Genomic DNA, 17,926 nt, shown 5'->3' with positions numbered 1-17,926 from the left:
CCACACGACGATTACTCGTAATCAAATCGAAGAGATAGAGGTTAAACCATATAGAGGAGCTCGAGAAAATTCATCTTGAACGAGTCAAAGAGCTCTGTAAAGTAGTCGGCTGCCGCGCCTCATGACCGTTACACCAAAAGGTAGAAATACTGAAGACTTAGTCTTCAGTACCCGCGACAGTATATGTATTGATTATGAGAACTCAAGTAAGCCAGCGTGCTTACAAGCTCCTCGCATTCATACGTTCACCAGTATAATATGTCCAGATAGGGAAAGGTAAACACGACCGGCCTCTTCCGTGCTCTCCGATGTTGATCTGTACTGCTGTGGCTGGTTGATGTGAATCCAGGTTTGGTGAAGGGGGGTCGAAATATTCATCAGGTACTATATCATCGTCTTTTTAGGAGCATCCGCTGCAGGAGCACGCTGGGATTTGACGACCCTGAACTAGGCAGGCACGTCTTCTGCATCATCGTATTCAGAAGGCTTGAGCCGAATCACGGACCTGTGGGACACGTTCCTCAGCACATCGTCATTCATATGTGTTCTTCCTTTTGCGCTCCTTATTCTTCATTGATACCTACGACACCAGGACATTATGCCCTCTGGGAAGGACTTGTCTATCATCGTGACGTCAGCCCTAGCAATCTCGTAGTATCCAAGACCTCAGTTGGTCGATGGATCGGTGTCCTCAACGACTTCGACTTATCATCTTCTCACACAGGCAGCCTTGGAAGGAAAGGTCTAGCACATGTACCAGCATGACCCAGAGTCGTTCATATGGGTCTCTCTGGTTATGAACGCGGTGTGTTCATCGGCAAGGGCTCACCGTTCATTAACTGGCTGATTGTAGGTGTTATCCAGCGTAGGGAGGAAATGGCCAACTTCTTAGTCTTTGGGTGTCGTACTGTGGAGCCCCACCACACAAAGATAACTGGAAAAGCATCCCCTCGCCTCATTCAACGTCCCACCCTTGTCTTCTCACCCGACTCACGCTAACTGGCCCACACGAAATTCACTGAAGACGACTACAAGATGTGCTGGGAACGTTCGTGTATGCGTAGCTCGATGAATTTTGAAGAGCTTGAGTAAATCTGTGGAGGAGTTTGCTTTATACTTTATTTGACGAGACGGACATACGAACACGAATACTTTTGGTGTCGTTAAGCATAATTGCGTGATACATGTACCGTATTTAGCATTGTGCTATGAATTCGCAAGTAAGCTTGGAGATGAAGGACCGAAAAAGACATTCATGAGTCCTTTCTTAGCTGAGACCTACCACTGCTGAGTACCAGTCGGATTTTGAAGTGAACTAACGTCTCGGCATCCCAAACTAAAACGGCTCGTCAGTAATTTCCAATCGATGAAACCGACACACCTAGGAACATTACATGCAGGTACCAGTACCAGAGAAAGTGCGGGAGTTGAACATCTGCTGTGCGATGTCGGTTGCGAATGTGATGGCGACCGAGAGAGAGAGCGGTGAATCTCCATGTAGGTTTGGACTCTGGGATGGCTGGCAGAGGACCGATGGGAGTGTACACGGCCAAGATATCCTCAATAAGTTTTTGACCGTAAGTGTCGACGACGGGGCCTGTTTGACTCAGAGAGTTTGAATTTTGAAAAGTGCTTGCCAGTGTATTCCAGGTCGTAACTCGGGGGACTCGAGGGACTTGGAGAGGCGGAAGGTTGAAGGGCTCTGTAATGCAGATTTTCGTAAGAACTGGTGTAAACGAGAGGTTGGCTACCATCAAGAACATTCCAGGGACGCAAAAGCGACAAAATGTGTCAAAAAAGACACAGGCACTCTGAGCACAATTATTGATCTCTAGTGAGAAGAACCTCAACAATTGGTAAGGGAGCACATATGGCGTGAAACGGGCCACCAAGTTGACTGGTGCTGCAGGCAGGGTTTGATGGCAGCAATGGGAGGAGTCGCTAGTGAGGGTGTGGGTTTCAGCAATCAAACAAGAACATAAACAGAAGACCCAAGAACGCTGGGAGCAACTCTGGACCACCTCCCCCCGCTACACCCGCATGAAAAACATAGACCCCAAGATACTCAAACGTTCATTCATCAAACTAGTCGGCACCCTCCCTAAATGCCTGATCGCCCTATACATGTACTTCCGAACCCGCCACATCGCTCTCAATGCCCATCTTCACAGAATCAACCGCAGTATAACCCCACACTGCCCCACATGCCATAACACCAACGAAACCATACGACATTACCTCTTCATATGCCCGCAATATAACCGCGAACGTCACATTCTCGTAAACGCCCTAGGCCGCAATGCCACGTCACTCCCATTCCTTTTAGCCGACCCAAAAGCAACAGAACACTTCCTTCACTATGTCAATAGCACAAGCCGCCTCAAATCAACATTTGGTGATGTCACTCTTCCACCTTAATTCAGAACAATTGATAAAACAGATAAAATATTAGACACGTCATAGAGAAAAACCATCAAACACACCGCCTACCCGCAAACTACAGAAGACATAGGTTTCACACCTCCGGAGTTCAAAACGCGAAGAGATGCATGGAAGATGAGCCACCTACCCATCGACCCCACCTTATCGCTCCTCCCCCACCTCCTGTATTTGTAACGCTTAGGCAAACAAATACCTGCTACAGAAGACCGGAAACTTGCATAGATCACCCAAAAGTAGTACTAGAACCATGTCCGTCCATCATCGACAAAATGCGCACCTAAAACGGCCGGCGGGAACGGCGGACCAGCGGGGGCACGCCTCACACTGGGACATCTGCGATTTTGGTGATGCAACGAAGAGCACAGGTGCTCTTTAGACTAGATAGAATTATCCGACATAGGGTAGACTACCCTGATGGATACAAATATGATTTTTAAAAAAAAAAAAAAAAAAAAAAGGGTGTGGGTTGAGACTGAAAAAAACCAAAAATAAATTATAAGATGTATGGACGCTCGTGCACGGGAATGATCTGCCAATACACTGAGTTGCGGCCTACACCGATGGGTAGTTGGGGAGGGGCGATGTAGCGGTGAGATGCAAGTGGATCATGGACTAAATTGCGAAAGACACAGAGGTACATCAATGACCACGAGGTGGTTCGTGGAGGAAGAAGAGCGAAGGAGTTGTGGGAGGAAGCAAAGGAAAATAAGTTGCTACGTGTGTATTTGAGTTGAACGGGAAGGTCGAGGAGCGAGGTGTATCATAGGCGGTGTAACCACGGTGGCATGCCACAGTCTCCGGGGATGGTATGCTCGCGGGAAACTGCAATAGTGACTCGGAGGAGAGAATTAAAGTCAGTTCGAAGTGTACTCATGGAAGAGTCGATAAGGATAGCACAGCATTCCTCAAGTCAGCCTCTCCGCATTCTTTGCATTCTCCTGTCTTGATTAATATTATTCGTCGCAATTGTCGTTCTGTGGCGTCAGTGTAGTCCTGGGTGTTGGAACGTTGGTCTGTATGATGGATTATAATTAGTACGTTAACGTTCTGGTACGTACATAATAATATATAACCTGTGCTGTGTTCCCACGGTACAGTACCACTAGGCCAAAAGAATGCGCTTCCGGAGTGAATTCATGTCATTCGCGTCCAACACCATTCAGTCTCACTGTGCTATCAGTTATCCTTCGGGTATGCGGCTATGCGGGGTATGCTAATGCCGCCGTCCACGGTTACGGTTATGCAGCGTTTCTCTGTTGCAGTTAGGATTTGAGTAAAGTACATCAAAGATATGATACGCTTTGTCCGTCAGCGCTTCAGCATCCATGTGAGTGAAGCCTTGAACCTACCAACTTACTGCAATCCTTCCAGTGCGTATTTCTTCGCATTCTGGTACTCATGTGGACTAAATATATCTTTGTATGCAGGTACCCTAACCTTCTGCAGCAATTCCCAGCGGCTTTGTGATGGAAGTGAATGCTTGATCTAAAGTGATCGATGCTGTGGTATTAGACACCGGAACGAGTGGCTTCCGTTCCCGATCTTTGCAGTGTTTCAACGTGTCACGCCATGTGCGAGTCCCTTCGTTTAAAATTTGCGACCTACGCCTACTGATATCCAGAAAAACTTCCTTCAGTCAATCGAGGCAGGAACAGATACAACCCCTTTGATGATAGGCTCATTTCGGCCAGGCTGGTATATGTACTTTCTGGGAGGTATTGCTAGCCTGGGTAGGTGAATCTCCCCTACTGTTTCTAACGGCTGACTTTTCTGGTCTGGTATCATGCCGACGCAATGAACCATTGTTGATATTATGGATGACACTATTATTAGAAGAAAAATAGATCATATGAGATCTATTTAGTACTAGAACCTGTGGCGCCGATTACTTTCGCATCACCGCCATTTTATTCAAGGCCCGCTACATCACTGGGTGGTGGTGGTATATCTAGCACGAATATCATCATTGTATGTCCACCAAGTTCCCCACTCCCTCACATACATCCTCTAACAGTATGACACTAGTCTCAGACGATCCTAGTTATTGGCCACTCATCAACTCCTGGCGTATTGGCAGCTATTTTATAGGTTCGTGAGGAGCAGTCAGATGTTGACCTCGATCTGACCTTGATTGTGGTTTTCCAGTTGCCGCTGGTGTTGCAGTGACGTATGATTGGGGTGAGCATCATAACATTACAGAATTACCGATTTCTCACAAGTATTTCCAGCCCTTACGTTCGGACAAGAGGTATGTTGATCCTACGACCGGAGCAGCCATCTCGCTAAAATTTGTTGTAGGTCGAACTGGTCTGGGTGAGCACAGTTCCACGTCAGAAGAATACTATTGATCAGCGACAGAGACAACGTTGGTCCCTGATGACCGTTCTCTATCTGACTGTATGTACCTTGCCTGTTGTAAAGTTGTGCTGACTTGAAAATATCCTAGGTGCGCTATCTTGGAATGTTCTTTGTCGTGTATGTTCAGAAGGCCAAACAATTGGTGTTGTGCTAATCGGCCATCTCTCACACAATCAGCATAGACATACTGGGTATGTCTTTTCGCATTCACCGTGTTTGTATCTTCTGAACAGTGGCATACAGTCAATGTTCCGACGATCTTGTTGACAGATGCAGTGAGTCTTCTGCACCAATGCCTGCTATTCCCCTCCAATTAACCATGACACCCTGTAGGGGTGAGTGTCATTCTTGATCAGCTTCTTTGTTTGCTATCATGACTGCTACAGATGTGAGTCTGTTTGTAGCGTGTGATCCCCCCAAAGCCCATCACTAAACGGATTCCTCAGGCCGGATTCTGTACATCGTGTATGATTGGACGAGTGTTGTAGCATTTCCAATGCTGTGTGGTGAGTTGTGCAGTTACAAGACCTATGATATTGACTTCACCGAATCATGTTGCAGCCATCATGATCGCTCGGTTAGGTGCCATGTATCAACGATCCACAAGGATCCTGATATTTCTCGTCGTCGTGCCATTGGCTGTCAACATTCTCGACGTAGCGGTCACTGTAATGACAACGAGGCTTGCTTCAGGAGGTACACTTAGTTGTGAATGAAAACCGTGCATGGGACTCATTGATGGATACCAGAGGAACTCATTCTCTCTGGCACCTATGCGTGCATGATTGGCTATGCGGACAATTCCCCACTTCTGTCTTCCATGACTTGGATCCTCGGCACTGTCTGGGAGGTCCTCGCGCTGTGTCTTGCAGTCTGGATTGCTGTAAAACACTTTCGTGAACTGCGGCAATATTCGGCAGGAGGGATTATCGGCGACTGTTTTACGGTGTTGATAAAATCCCATGTGCTTTACTTTGCGAGGTGAGCTGATACTTTGAATGCGGTTCCCTTTTCCGCTGAATGTTTGAACTTGCTAGTTATGTTGCTCTGTCTTGCTTCAATCTCATTCTTGATGTGTCTCCAACGATCTTAGCGGTATGGCAATCTTTTGCTGACCTCTGCATGCGACCGTGGTTCATCATTTCTACAGGACCAATATTCCCTAGAAACTCAGACGCTTCTTGGTTTAGGTCAGATTTTTCAAGTCATGCAGGCCTTTGTGCTAGGACCACGCCTCATCCTTAGCGTCCGAGAATACCACGCTCAGCTCCTGGTCGACTCTGATGCAGCAACCGCCATGACCTCAATCGCTTTCCAGGAGCGCGTGCAAATATCGACAGGCAGTGGCGTGTAGCATGTGAGATGCTCAATGGAGTCAACAGTAGTCTGGTGCTCTGCAGGGAGCAGGACAATTGGCTTTTTCTTCATTTTCAAGTTTCGTCGTGGTACTTAATTATTTGGTTTTGCGCAGTGCATTTCAAGGAGACATAGGTCCTCGAAAATATTTCGTCGTAACGTATATTTAAGTCATTTGTTCCGAAGAACGTTGAAAGAGACAGGATGAGGTGTTGAGTCAGACCTAGGCCATCCCTAGGCCACTACCTTATCTTTCTCATTTACGTTCACAGACTCAAGTCCCAGGCCGAGTTAGCGAGGCGAAGACGCTGTTGATTTCATTCGGAAGACCTGACTGGCGTTTCTTAGTCACATCCTTGTGCACAGAACGAGAAGTTAGCTGCCAATTGGGAAAGGGGCTGTCATCCATGAGCATCTGGGGATGCAAGGCCCACAGTTATTGCCGCACGACGTGAATCTTTGCTCCTTCTCCACCAACTGTAGGAACGGCTGTGACAATCGAGCTTGTCATGGACCGTGCTTACAGAAAGGAAGCTGATGGTCAAGACGACGCTACTGGGACCTAAAAGCGCACCGTGGTCAGCCATTGATAAGTCTTCTTTGACACACGACTTTGGGAGGAACCTTCCTTCTCATTGATGTTGGAATACAAACATAGCAAGTGGATTTTTGAAACAATTTTTGGATTCCTGAGCCCAGTGCCTGATGAAGGTGTTGACTTCACCTCAGAAGATCACTAATTTCAAGCGCATGCGTTTAGAAACCATGTATGTTTTTTCATTCGCCTACAGTAGATGGGTTACAATAATTCGTCAACTCCACTAGAGGGGGCGCTGAGAGGGCCTAAGGGGTAATGAAACACGAAAGGATGGAGAAACGGGTATAGAGCGCCGAGACAATCTGGGCCACATATTCTTCCAGGGCGACCATGTGTCGGGGCCAAGGATTGGGGAGAAGAAGTCGTCCGTGACTCAGATGGTGTGCTCGAAGCACCAGAGCACAAAGTCTGAGGAGAAGAAGGTTCTGTGCTTGAACCAACCCTCCAGTGTTTCGAGTGTGGTCGCTTTCGATTCAGAGCACACGGATAGGCCATGATCGAATAATGAGGTTCACATCGCGAGTGCTTCATTCCATAGCACGATGCGCAAGTGGAACTGCGACACGGTATTTCTTGTCAGAGAACCATGGACAGGCGGGGGCGGAAGGATATGGGCAATGGCACTTTCACTGGACGGAAAGAAAACTGTGTGCGGGAGGGAAGACCGAAGCGTTCAGCAATGGAAGACCGACGGATAGATCATAGTTGGAACATGCGGTCACTGTCGTGGTCTCCCAGTGGAGACGATGTTGCAAGCGGGTCCGATGATGGAACAATCTTCGTTCGAAAAGCAGAAAGCAGAGAAATCGAGGTGGGCCCAATCAAGACGGAGCAGCAATGTGTGGTCTTGCATATTCACTGTCAGGCGACAGAATAGCATGAGGCAGATGTCGCGCTGATTGCCGCTCCAGAATATCTCTGCTGATGATGCAGCGTGTGGCCACATTATCGGATAGATATTTTGGGGACCAGACTGCTCACTCCACAGAATTTGCTCACCTGCGGATCGATCAGAAAGTTTAAATTCAAATTGCTTCGAGACTCTTACCTCCGAGAACAAGTTTGTACTGCGCCTCGGTCAAGATCGCTAACGGATCGAACGTATACGCCTAAAGATATTGTGAGATATGTGGTGAGCCAGCACGATCATGAGACGATACTTGCCGTGGACCAGGTATTGAAGGGGTCACACCAGCTATTTCTGTTCTCCAAGGTAGGTCAGGCTAGATCGAGTACATTCGACAAGGTCAGAACTAACCCAGTCGGGTCGTTTCCCAGCCATTCGCCGGCACCACAATCCTATGGTAATACTATAAGGACATTGCGTAGAAGACTTCGTGAACTAATCAGGTAGAAGTAATCTGACGGTGCTTGAAAAATCCTGAATCCCCTTTCTGCTACTGTTATAGCATCTGCGGAAGACATCCAGATACTTTCAATGCATTTGTATCAGCGGAAACGAGATCATGCTATCAATTCACTCACATCACGATAGCCTCATTTGAGAGCGTAATGTTCCAGTTGAGGACCATGTCTGAATGTCCGTCTCCATTCAGAACCACTATTCAAAAGGAGAACCAGGGCACGCCTTCCCATACGACCGGCGTCTTAACCTCGGCAATCAGTGCGCCATGAGTAGTCCGCGTAAACGCGTCCAAAGCACCGTTTAGTGTCATGCCGGTGCTGTTGAGCTGCTGCTGTGTGGGGTAGTCGTTGCTGCAGCAGGTCGCGTTCACCTCATCGCCGCCGGTGCTGGAATAGTTCGAAGGTAGCGTCTTTGCAACATCGCTGACCAAGGAAGCAATAAAGTTCATGACCTTGGGAAGCGCGAAACCAAGCTCGCCGTCAAGGCAAGCAATATATTCGGGGCAAGTGGCCGCAATGATGCCGGTGTGGCCGGGTGCGTCGATTTCCTGGTAGAATATTGAGGGTTTCTTTGCAAAATTGACTGATAGGTACTGGCCATCATTATATCGATGCTTCTATGTGGGAACACCATCAGCTAACAAAGTATCGTGGTAGAAAGAAATACGTGCTGCAGCAGCGTGCTGTACGATGTATTGGACATCACTCTCTGTGTAAACTTCTTGAGGAGAGTATGCACCGTTGATCGCAAGCTCGGGGTACTGTGCAACTTCAAGTGAGACACTCTCGGTGTCTGTGATATGCCAGTGGAAAATGTTGACGTACCTAGCTGGTTAGGGATCGGAAGATAGCACATCAAGAAAACGCCCACCTTAACCCAGTTCATCGCGTCCCAAGTTCGCAGAATATCGATGACGGGGTAGTAGTTCCTCGGAGTGTCTAGCGCCAATCCTCGGAAAGGCTATGCACATGGGATCACGCAGTTGGCATCAAGAGTGTGTGATAATTGCTCACATACGCAGGACTGTCCGTGATAGCAATTGGGGCGAGTAAAGTGTAAGGTACATCTCCATAGTAGTAGAAAAGCTGATTGAAAGTAGTCAGTCCTTCGGAAAGACCCAACGACGAGTTCGCTGTCAAAGTAGCAGCCGAGCCGTCTGCTGGAATCGTCAGTGCGTACTCCTCGCTACGGTAACCCAGGAGCTTCGTAGCCTCTGAAGAAATGTGATAGTACTGCGATTGGGCGCCCGCGTCACGTAGATCGGCCGGGGCGTCTTCAATCTGCACGTCGCAAGAGAATGCAGGGCAGATTTTGAGAGCGGTCATCCCAGTCTCGTGAGTAGTTGGGATGGGCCAGAGAGCCAGGAAACCAGAAGGGAGGAAGCATCCTGTGACAAGCGCCAGGATGCAAACGTAGCGAGAAAAAGTCATGAAAAGCGTCAAAGACCCGGCCGGTTTCACTGCAGCTGTTTATAAAGTCCTCATCAAATAATGAGCGACTCCTTCCAAATGCCAGCGGTAAGATCTTGAGAGGAGAATTGTATACAAGTTACGGACTTGAAACTTTGCATGTGTCCTGCTGCGTGGAGTCTGGATGGCTTCAGATCTTGCTCAAGGTACCCAATATTCAATACCATGTCCTGCCAATATCGAGGAATAAATCTTCGTCTATTTTCGCCAACTTTGTGCAATGGTCAGTCATATGCAAGACGAATCAGGCGATGGAACAGCCCACCAAGTTCGCGAAAACCCATCCTCGTCATCAAACATGTCCAGATTCCGAACCATACTGGTAATAACCTGGGGTGAAAGTTAAACGTTGAACAGCCAATAATAGCCAACTGCCACCGCAGTCGAATTTGTGCTGCCAGCATAGGCTCTATAGGCATTCTCGGGGGTTCCTCTGTTTCCCCATTCCAGACTTAGTGTTCAATTTGTCATGGCGGAGAGCAGAGGTTGTTTGCTTGCTTACTAAAATCCCATGGGAAACTTGAGTGAAATTTGAATGAGTCTTTCCGTCACCCCGTTAAGAGCCAGTTCGGCAACAGGATGTTGGCCGACATTTGGCAAATGTCAGGTGAGAGGTTCTCGGCACGAAGCGTCCCAGTTGTCGGACTTCAAACTTTACTTCTCCTACTTGTACCATGAATTCTCCCTACTTTATTGATTGTCATCGTCGCCAAAGAATTTGTACTAGTGTTGTTGCCCTCACCGCCATCTGTGCAAACTTCGCAACTGTACTCATGGCTCAACCAGAGACCCACACACCACAACCTACCAACAGCACAAAGGCACATTGGCAAGAATCGGAGGTGGATGTCCTACTTCAACACCTGATCGAGAACCAGGCAGCAGGCGGTGATGGTGGAAACTTCCCGATGCCTATCTTCAACAGTGCAGCAGCTGCTATCAACGCTAACGAGGTGATTCAGACTATAGGCCCACAAAAGACGGGCAAGATGGCAAAGACAAAGTGGACCTTGGTGCGTATATGATCTTATCTTGATTGATCATGGGTTGACCATATATTAGCTCAAAAAAACCTTCAATCAAATTGAGATCTACCGCAATGTGTCTGGTTTTCACTGGGACAACATACGAGGAGCTGGAATCGAGGGCGTCGCTGCCGCCAGCGTCTGGGATGCATATGTTGCACCAAAGGTATGTCATCATGGCACAGCGTGTTGGGACATGGACTGACATCAAAGTAGTCACGAGCTACACTACGCCTTCTTCGCAACAAAGGATGGCCTCGGTACGACGACATGCAGACTATCCTGGGCGAGAACAGTGGTGCCCGTGGACGCCACTCTTTCCCACCAGTCCCTGTAGCTATGATGCATCAAGTCTGCTAACTACCAGTCAGAGGTGATGCATCAACTATGCTAATTAGCCTTCTTGTGATGCATTAAAACATGCTAGTTAGCAGTCCTATAGTATATATAGCTCGGTCAATTACTTTGCAGCTCGGTCATTTGTATTTCGGTCAATTTTCCAGTCGAGTCTTCGGCAACTTAATTCACTTCGAATGTCAAATAACAGCCGGTGATGGATTGAATATCAGGTACACTACTAGCTAGGAACATCGATCAGGTACAGCGCAGAAGTAGGTTAGAGAATGTCGGGAATCATGAGGTCCAGTAACGAATGTTCGGCCAACTGAGGTGGCGGGTCAATGGGACCTTCCAGTGAAAGAAAGGGTGCCCACAGCACCCGAAAATGGTCTGCAAGCCTGCGACGGATGTTAGCCTGTCGGGCAGCATAAGCTCGCAAACCTTCAATGTCAGCGGCACACTCCCCAACGCATGCCTTTCCCTGTTCTTCCCACCGCGCTTGCTGCCAGGTAAAAAATTCCAGCACCCTGCGCATCTCTTCCGTGAGTAATTCGACCTCTTCCGACCACCGCAGTGCCCTCGCACGGGTTTTGCACCACTCGATTTGTACACCTTATAGTATGTTAGTTCGCAAAATATAGACCACAACAAGTGCTTACCATCATTGTCACCTTCATTGCCATGGTCAACGCCATCCATCATCCAGATCCACGATACATGACGTCTCCCTTCGCCAGTAGCATATGGGTCCACGAGGGGCTTGACATGAGTGTCGGCCAATTCCTGCAACCTTCCCTGCCAACCGGTCTTCTTCATGATTGTAGCTAGGCTCTTGAGCGCCATCCATGCTGACCGATAACGTTTCACGCAGGCCGTATGCCTTCGGTGGATGTGGGCAAGGGCATTCTGAGCACGGGTATTCGTGCCTTGACCACGCACCCATTCCCTTTTGAATGTCAGTAAGGAGCAGTGAATGCGTAGACACTGCCGCAATTCTTCTAGCGCATCGTGAGCCTGCGCGTAGCGCAATTCCCATTCGTCCTCTTGTAGGCGTGGATCGCACGGCTTGGTTTTCAGTTCTGAAGGGAGCCAGAGGTGTATACATTCGGCGTTCTCGTGGCCTTCACGCGTGGCTGCCTGATCAATAAGGCCTTGAACGGCCGGGAGGTAAAGGACCTGTGTGCGTCGCCACATATCGATCCTACGATGAAGCGAGTTCCGCATCTGCGTGAGACTGCCTTTCTGCGTGTCGGTAGCATGTTGACCCATCGACTCGGCGATATTGGCCAGACGATGCCTTCGAAAGTATGTCAGCTTGTTTGTGGCCGTCAAAGGGCAAATGCTCACTGTTCCTGCTCCAGGTCTATGCCTGAAGCAATAAGCACACTAGGCGAGATTTGTGGGTGCAACGAGCAGTCTATACCTCGCTGAAGGTCCTCGGCCTCCAGCTCCGCGAGCTTTAGCCTTACTCCTGCTTGCGTTATAGCTAGACAAAATCATTAGTCCAAGGTCACTTTGGTGGCGGAAAATACTCACCCATGGCTTTGGCCTCGAGCGGATTAGAGATCGATGTGTCGTTCGGATTATCTTCCCAAGCTTGCATTTCTTCTAACCATGCAGAGCGATGCTCGGGAGTGATGACAGCGTCAAATTCCTCAAATGCGAGTGCATGCGCAGCCTTCTCAGCTAGAGCATCCTTCATCTTGTACAGGAGAGACGCGCCCAACCCGACGGTCTTTTTCCAATTCCAATCGCCAAAATGGTCGTCCAGCGTGTCACGACGACAACCAGGACCCATCGCTTTCGTACTTGATGCCACAGGGTTGATATTCGACCAGCCCCTCTCCGGGGCTTCACCATCCGTCCGGCCGACATAACACGTGAAATTGAATGAGAAGACGGTCTGACATTTTGCAACATGTGTGGGGAGGTGGAACTTTGGCACGAAGAAGCGTATATACTTGGTGAGATGGTCCAAGGCATGGGATCGAGGAAAGGACTTCATGCGGGCCCAGAGGTTTTTGTGCCATTGGCACGCAATATCGTACGACACGTTGAGCATTTCGAGCTGCGTACCACACAAAGTCGAGAAAAATAAATAATCCATATTGATGTACCTGTCAAGCACGATAAGACATAGTAAATACAAACACAACAAGACCATGACTTACTTCTCGCCCTTTTGCAGATCACCGACTCCATTTGGCCGTTTAAAATTATGACGGGCACAGTCTACTGTACCGACGCCAGTAGCAGCAAGCCCTTGTGCCTGCTTTGTATCTGCCATGTTGACAGCGCTGTGGCTCGAACATGTACTTTTCTGTAAGATAGTGTGAGTACACGTCAATTGATTAAACCAAATGGTCACATACCTCCTGCGCCTCAGTGAGATGTTCGGCCAGGAAGGCCTTGTACTCTTTCTCCTCGACAAAATATGACCAGCCACTCGAAAGACTTGGGTCTGCGTGATCGCTCGATACGTTCCGCCTTTTCAATCGAAAGTTCGCGTCAATAGCTAAAAATACTGCATACAACCACCTAAAGACATCAGCCTAGTGAATCAATATCTGTGGTACAATGCACCGTTTTGCTTTCGAAGCATTTTGCCAACCCTCAGGTAAATTCTTCCCTGGCTGCGGGCATGCTGGACATAGCACCGCGCATTCGCCCTGCGATGTACCATCTACGCCACTGGGATCGTGGCCACGTCCGAAACGTTTCAACATTGTGAGATGCCGCCACTTACGCACCATCCGCATGAATCCTTCATAGCGGTCCTAAGGTAGACAGTAAGAGACTGAAGGAACAAATGTAGATATTAGCGTACCGGCATGCGTTTCATCATCCCTGTATTATCCGTGAGTCGAACAAGAGAATGGTAGAATTCATAGGCTGATGCCTTCGACTCGAAGGATAAGATTTGGTAGTAATGCAGAAGTCGAAATGTTGCCGCTGTCCTAGGTTTAGTTGGCGTGGAAGGGAACCATCCGTGACGAAGGAGTTGTTTAACATGTGTCTCGGATGTCTCGCAACCACAAAAGTCCAGTCCTAGTTCGTGTATTCCGTTCGTGCCTATAAGCACAAAGTCGTCGTTAAACGCCGGCTGCGGGAGGATGCATGATTGACCGATGGGATGCCCGAGTTGCACTCGAAGGCCTAGCGTCTTCAAGGAAGAGCTCTCGAAGAATATACCATTCCATTGCTGCAAAACAATCAATATATTTCATGTTTCTCATAAGAGATCACATACCTGTATGCGATGGGTTGGAGACCGGGCATGATTTGCCAGTGAGCATGTACCACAGTACAGTTGCATGTCATCGCAATCCTGACATCGGAATTCTGCAGGATTGGTGCAACAGCCTGCACACGAGTCCCTTGCATTTTCACCGTGTCCGTCCAACTGAATAATCTCCGAGAGATATGTATCACGTTCGTCTTTCCAAACAAGCAGAGGATTGTCCTGACGAAGACAGTGAGTAAGGAATGATGTGACAGAAATAAAATAACTCACACCAGCTGGGCGCTTGCTTTTCTGACTTTGAGTCATTGTCCTGTCTTCGCCAGCATCCATTGAAGGTTCATCAAACATCGCAAAATCAAACTCGGTGCTTCCATCCTCAGGCCCTGCAAATTGGGAAGACTGGTGTGTGGACGAAGGTGACGGGCGACAAATCAGATGGGCAGCAGACACCTGCATATTCCCATCTCGACGTCCTGAAAACCTGAAGGTGGTATGGACCGTCTCTTGCAACTGTGAGGTAGGCGGTACATAGTGATTGAGCTTGGGTCGTTTTCGATTGTTGACTTGTCGAAAAGTGAAACATGAAGGGGCACATTGGATAGTTTGATGACTGGTTGGGGCGACACGCTCGGTGACACCATCAATTCGGGTGGAGCCTGCATTTGAAGAATTTGTAGCAGGTAACATCGCTCAGGCAATGGGCTCAGGCAATGGGCTTGTGCATGAGAAGGTGTGACACAATGTGACAGGTTAGCGTGACAGAAGCTTGCAACTCATCGAAGTCGAACTCATCGAACTACTCACTTACTCACTGCCAGTGCAATGCAAGAACTACGACTGCAGCGGCCAAGGCTACTGCATCACCCAATATGGATGGCTTTCCCTGTACAAAAAGCCCGAGGTCAGTTCCCTTTTCAACATCAATTCTCCTCCCATACTTACTACACCCAATGATGATCTCCCCCAGCACGATAATAGCTGCCGTGCCTGCGGCGCTCGTCGTTGATGGTAATGATGGTAATGGCACTGGTAAGCAGCGATATCTCCGAGCGCGCTCTGGTACTTACTAGCAGGATAGATGACCTCTCTGCGGCACCCATCACTGACGGTACTGGTGATCTTACTAGCAGGATAGATGACCTGCCTGCGGCGCCCATCACTGACGATACTGGTGACAATGGCACTGGTAAGCAACGATATTCCTAAGCACGCTCTGCTTCTTACTAATGTTCACAGATAGTCTCATTGCGCTCTTGGCCCAGATGAATATCACTGGGCAGGAGGTGTCTGACGTGACGTCCAAGATCCATGATGCGGTCCAGAACACGCTGGTCGCCGCCGTTTCTGCTATCAGTGCTGTTTCGACCACTTCAGCATCAACTCCACTCGTCCCAGCATTGACTCCTTCGACCACTTCGACATCAGCTCCACTCATCCCAGCGTTGCCAGCGTTGACTCCTGTTGTGAACTATGATGTGCCAGCGGCTGACGCTACGGGTCCCTTCTACTGGGTGACCCGTGGCCGCCGTATTGGCGTATTCTCTACTTGTAAGTGATTCGCGTTATTTAGATTAACGGGCAGCTGATTTGTGATCCGCCAACAGGCAGCAGACCTCGTCCCATGTCATTGGCGTGAGCAGGGCGTCTTTTTCGAAGGTCCGCTCAGTTGCCGAAGGAATTCAGCTGATGAAAGAGGCCATTGGCCGCGGCGAAACGGAGGTGTTTGACGTAACATATACCTGAAGCTTTTACATAGTAGCGCAGCGTGAATCTCAATAAGAAATATGCAATTCAAAGTGACATTAGTGCGCAAGCCTCGCGAGCCTATTCAAAATTCGTTGTAGTTCTGGTACAAGAATCCCTTGAGTAAATGAACTACGGCTAACTCAGCATCTCCATCGCTGAGCGCATGACAATAAATATCTTCCACCATAGCAATGGTGTCCCTCATGCTCCTGCACACTTGTTCTGCGGCACGCCACTCGTCACAAAACCCCACACAATTGGAGGATACCGTCTTGTCCTCAACTAGCCCTGTCAAGGAAGTCTTCGATGCTCGACATCGCGCGCTTGAGAATCTCTCTATCCCCGTGAGTTCCGGGAGCATCTGGGATAGACTTCGTGTATTCGGCAAAGGACGCCCAAGGTGAATATTTGCGGAGATTTGATGTGCGCCATGAAGTCGTCTTTAGCATACTTCACCACGGCAATACATTCATCTAATGTCCCCTCTGATATTTATATTAAAAACACAGCGACAATAATAATATTCAGCACGTACATTGATTCATCGTCATCGCTCGCACACTCGTCACTGCCATCGTTGCCCTTATCCAAGTTGTCACCCCGCCCACCCTTGTTGTCGCTGCTGTCATCGTCCTTTCGACGGTTTTGTTGAGGTGGTATTTCTCTCTTCTTTTTGCAAGGATCTCCTCACGGCAACCTGCATCTGTAATCAGGGCATCGTAGGCTGAACGAAATAGACGATACTTACTTAGTGTAGTACCGGGAACGCTTGGCTCTCATAGCCTGAAGCTTAGCCGCATCGGTTTTATATTTAGTTGGGGGGGCCATAGCGAGCCAACGGTGTCGTTTGCGGTGTCGTTTGGTGTGGTGGAGAGAAAAAAGAGGATGAGCTTCGGATGCTTCGATTTGTGGTTGGACCTGTATTGAGTTAAGAGCCTCCATTGGTTCGTCGGACCCGTATAGATTACGAGCCTCCATTCAAATGTCGATGGCCCATGCATGTGCTGAGAACACGCTGTAGATAAAAGGAACTGCTGTAAGTGCAGTGCATGGCATGGATGATAATCAGCACATCTACTCATTGTGAGACAATGTGCACACACCTGCTAAAGCATCACTGCCAGTGCAGCGCAAGTGGAGCGTTATCGGATGGACCTTAATCCGCAATTCAATATTGAAGTTTCAAGTGGAGTGAACTGACCTTGCTGAGTCGTTATTCAGTGACTTACTATTGTGATACGAGTAGTCGTTAATCATCACCGGAGTAGGTTGGACATGTAGGTCGGACCTTAATAGCTTTACCTGTAAAGTAGTACTACTGAATCCTGATCTAATCATGGTAGGATCGCTGAGCGAAAGTGATTCCATGTAGCCTGTTAGAGTAGACTACCGATCCATATGAGTGCGAGTATAATAGCTCGTCCCAAGGGGATTGCTACTGAAGGAAGTCTTCGCAATAAATGCGAAGGAATCAATCCGGCGGGCTTAAGATCTGTGCGGCGGACACACGGGTGAAGTCCGGTCTAAGGAAGGGAGTGTCCGGACGGAGGATGGTTCGTGTAGGACGGATATCTAGCGGTACGATGATCAAGGTGTCAAGGTGTCAAGGTCTCGAGGTGTCAAGGTTTCAAGGTCTCGGGTAACGAGCTACCGGAAGTGGTCCGAGGTGCGGGAAGATGTCCGTTGCGACGCGGAAGACTAAGGGGACTTTCTTGATCACTTAGACTTAGATACAAATCCAAGGGAGCAAAAGGGAAGTGATATTGGTAGAATACGACGCAACTATTTATCAGAATCCGTAAGAACTCGGAATCCGCTAAGCGGCGGTAGCATCGGCGAGTCCGTAGCGCGGTAATATGTAAAGGACGGTAAGCGGCCTCATGTATGGGAAGTACAGGTAAACAGACTGCTGGTTGATTAGGGTGATAAAGAAGACAAATGACGCACCAATGGGGATGGATGGACATGGCAGGCAGGAACCAA

The 17,926-nt window shown here is 48.6% G+C and overlaps 6 protein-coding genes across 6 annotated transcripts; 3 read left to right on the top strand and 3 right to left on the bottom strand.

Annotated features, from left to right (window-relative positions):
* Positions 1 to 1,253: 1,253 nt before the first annotated feature.
* On the bottom strand, positions 1,254 to 1,766 carry DEU56DRAFT_931591 (uncharacterized protein; the record flags this gene model as incomplete). The annotated part of the gene is made up of 2 exons (XM_041358717.1): positions 1,254 to 1,336; positions 1,382 to 1,766. 2 exons carry the CDS (start codon positions 1,761 to 1,763, stop codon positions 1,254 to 1,256), a joined length of 465 nt encoding a protein of 154 aa, XP_041201908.1.
* A 2,691-nt stretch (positions 1,767 to 4,457) lies between these two features.
* DEU56DRAFT_761440 (uncharacterized protein) lies at positions 4,458 to 6,154 on the top strand (the record flags this gene model as incomplete). Its single annotated transcript, XM_041350537.1, has 14 exons — positions 4,458 to 4,530; positions 4,588 to 4,620; positions 4,662 to 4,690; positions 4,741 to 4,839; positions 4,889 to 4,917; positions 4,978 to 4,991; positions 5,044 to 5,075; positions 5,134 to 5,135; positions 5,187 to 5,188; positions 5,247 to 5,306; positions 5,362 to 5,496; positions 5,550 to 5,781; positions 5,838 to 5,895; positions 5,951 to 6,154. 14 exons carry the CDS (start codon positions 4,458 to 4,460, stop codon positions 6,152 to 6,154), a joined length of 1,002 nt encoding a protein of 333 aa, XP_041201907.1.
* An 862-nt stretch (positions 6,155 to 7,016) lies between these two features.
* Positions 7,017 to 9,550, bottom strand: DEU56DRAFT_974946 (glycoside hydrolase family 20 protein; the record flags this gene model as incomplete). The annotated part of the gene is made up of 12 exons (XM_041359565.1): positions 7,017 to 7,377; positions 7,614 to 7,753; positions 7,803 to 7,863; positions 7,910 to 7,955; positions 8,013 to 8,053; positions 8,075 to 8,186; positions 8,240 to 8,288; positions 8,343 to 8,667; positions 8,809 to 8,944; positions 8,974 to 9,080; positions 9,134 to 9,333; positions 9,376 to 9,550. The coding sequence occupies 12 exons, from the start codon at positions 9,548 to 9,550 to the stop codon at positions 7,282 to 7,284; spliced, it is 1,488 nt and encodes a 495-aa protein (XP_041201906.1). The 3' UTR covers positions 7,017 to 7,281.
* Positions 9,551 to 10,325: 775 nt separating this feature from the next.
* On the top strand, positions 10,326 to 10,974 carry DEU56DRAFT_984869 (uncharacterized protein; the record flags this gene model as incomplete). Its single annotated transcript, XM_041360012.1, has 3 exons — positions 10,326 to 10,602; positions 10,652 to 10,780; positions 10,831 to 10,974. The coding sequence occupies exons 1-3, from the start codon at positions 10,363 to 10,365 to the stop codon at positions 10,972 to 10,974; spliced, it is 513 nt and encodes a 170-aa protein (XP_041201905.1). The 5' UTR covers positions 10,326 to 10,362.
* A 256-nt stretch (positions 10,975 to 11,230) lies between these two features.
* DEU56DRAFT_895700 (uncharacterized protein) lies at positions 11,231 to 14,503 on the bottom strand (the record flags this gene model as incomplete). Its single annotated transcript, XM_041356398.1, has 9 exons — positions 11,231 to 11,565; positions 11,613 to 12,187; positions 12,301 to 12,439; positions 12,490 to 13,070; positions 13,125 to 13,273; positions 13,326 to 13,491; positions 13,537 to 13,730; positions 13,781 to 14,155; positions 14,204 to 14,503. The coding sequence occupies 9 exons, from the start codon at positions 14,501 to 14,503 to the stop codon at positions 11,231 to 11,233; spliced, it is 2,814 nt and encodes a 937-aa protein (XP_041201904.1).
* A 647-nt stretch (positions 14,504 to 15,150) lies between these two features.
* Positions 15,151 to 15,833, top strand: DEU56DRAFT_919115 (uncharacterized protein; the record flags this gene model as incomplete). Its single annotated transcript, XM_041358225.1, has 4 exons — positions 15,151 to 15,226; positions 15,276 to 15,383; positions 15,434 to 15,745; positions 15,802 to 15,833. 4 exons carry the CDS (start codon positions 15,151 to 15,153, stop codon positions 15,831 to 15,833), a joined length of 528 nt encoding a protein of 175 aa, XP_041201903.1.
* Between the last annotated feature and the right edge of the window lie 2,093 nt (positions 15,834 to 17,926).

The sequence above is a fragment of the Suillus clintonianus genome (assembly GCF_016758775.1).
Source record: "Suillus clintonianus strain FC179 chromosome Unknown DEU56scaffold_155, whole genome shotgun sequence".
NCBI lineage: Eukaryota > Fungi > Basidiomycota > Agaricomycetes > Boletales > Suillaceae > Suillus > Suillus clintonianus.
The sequence above is the reverse complement of the archived record's forward strand: the minus strand, read 5'-3'. Positions and strand labels throughout refer to the sequence as shown.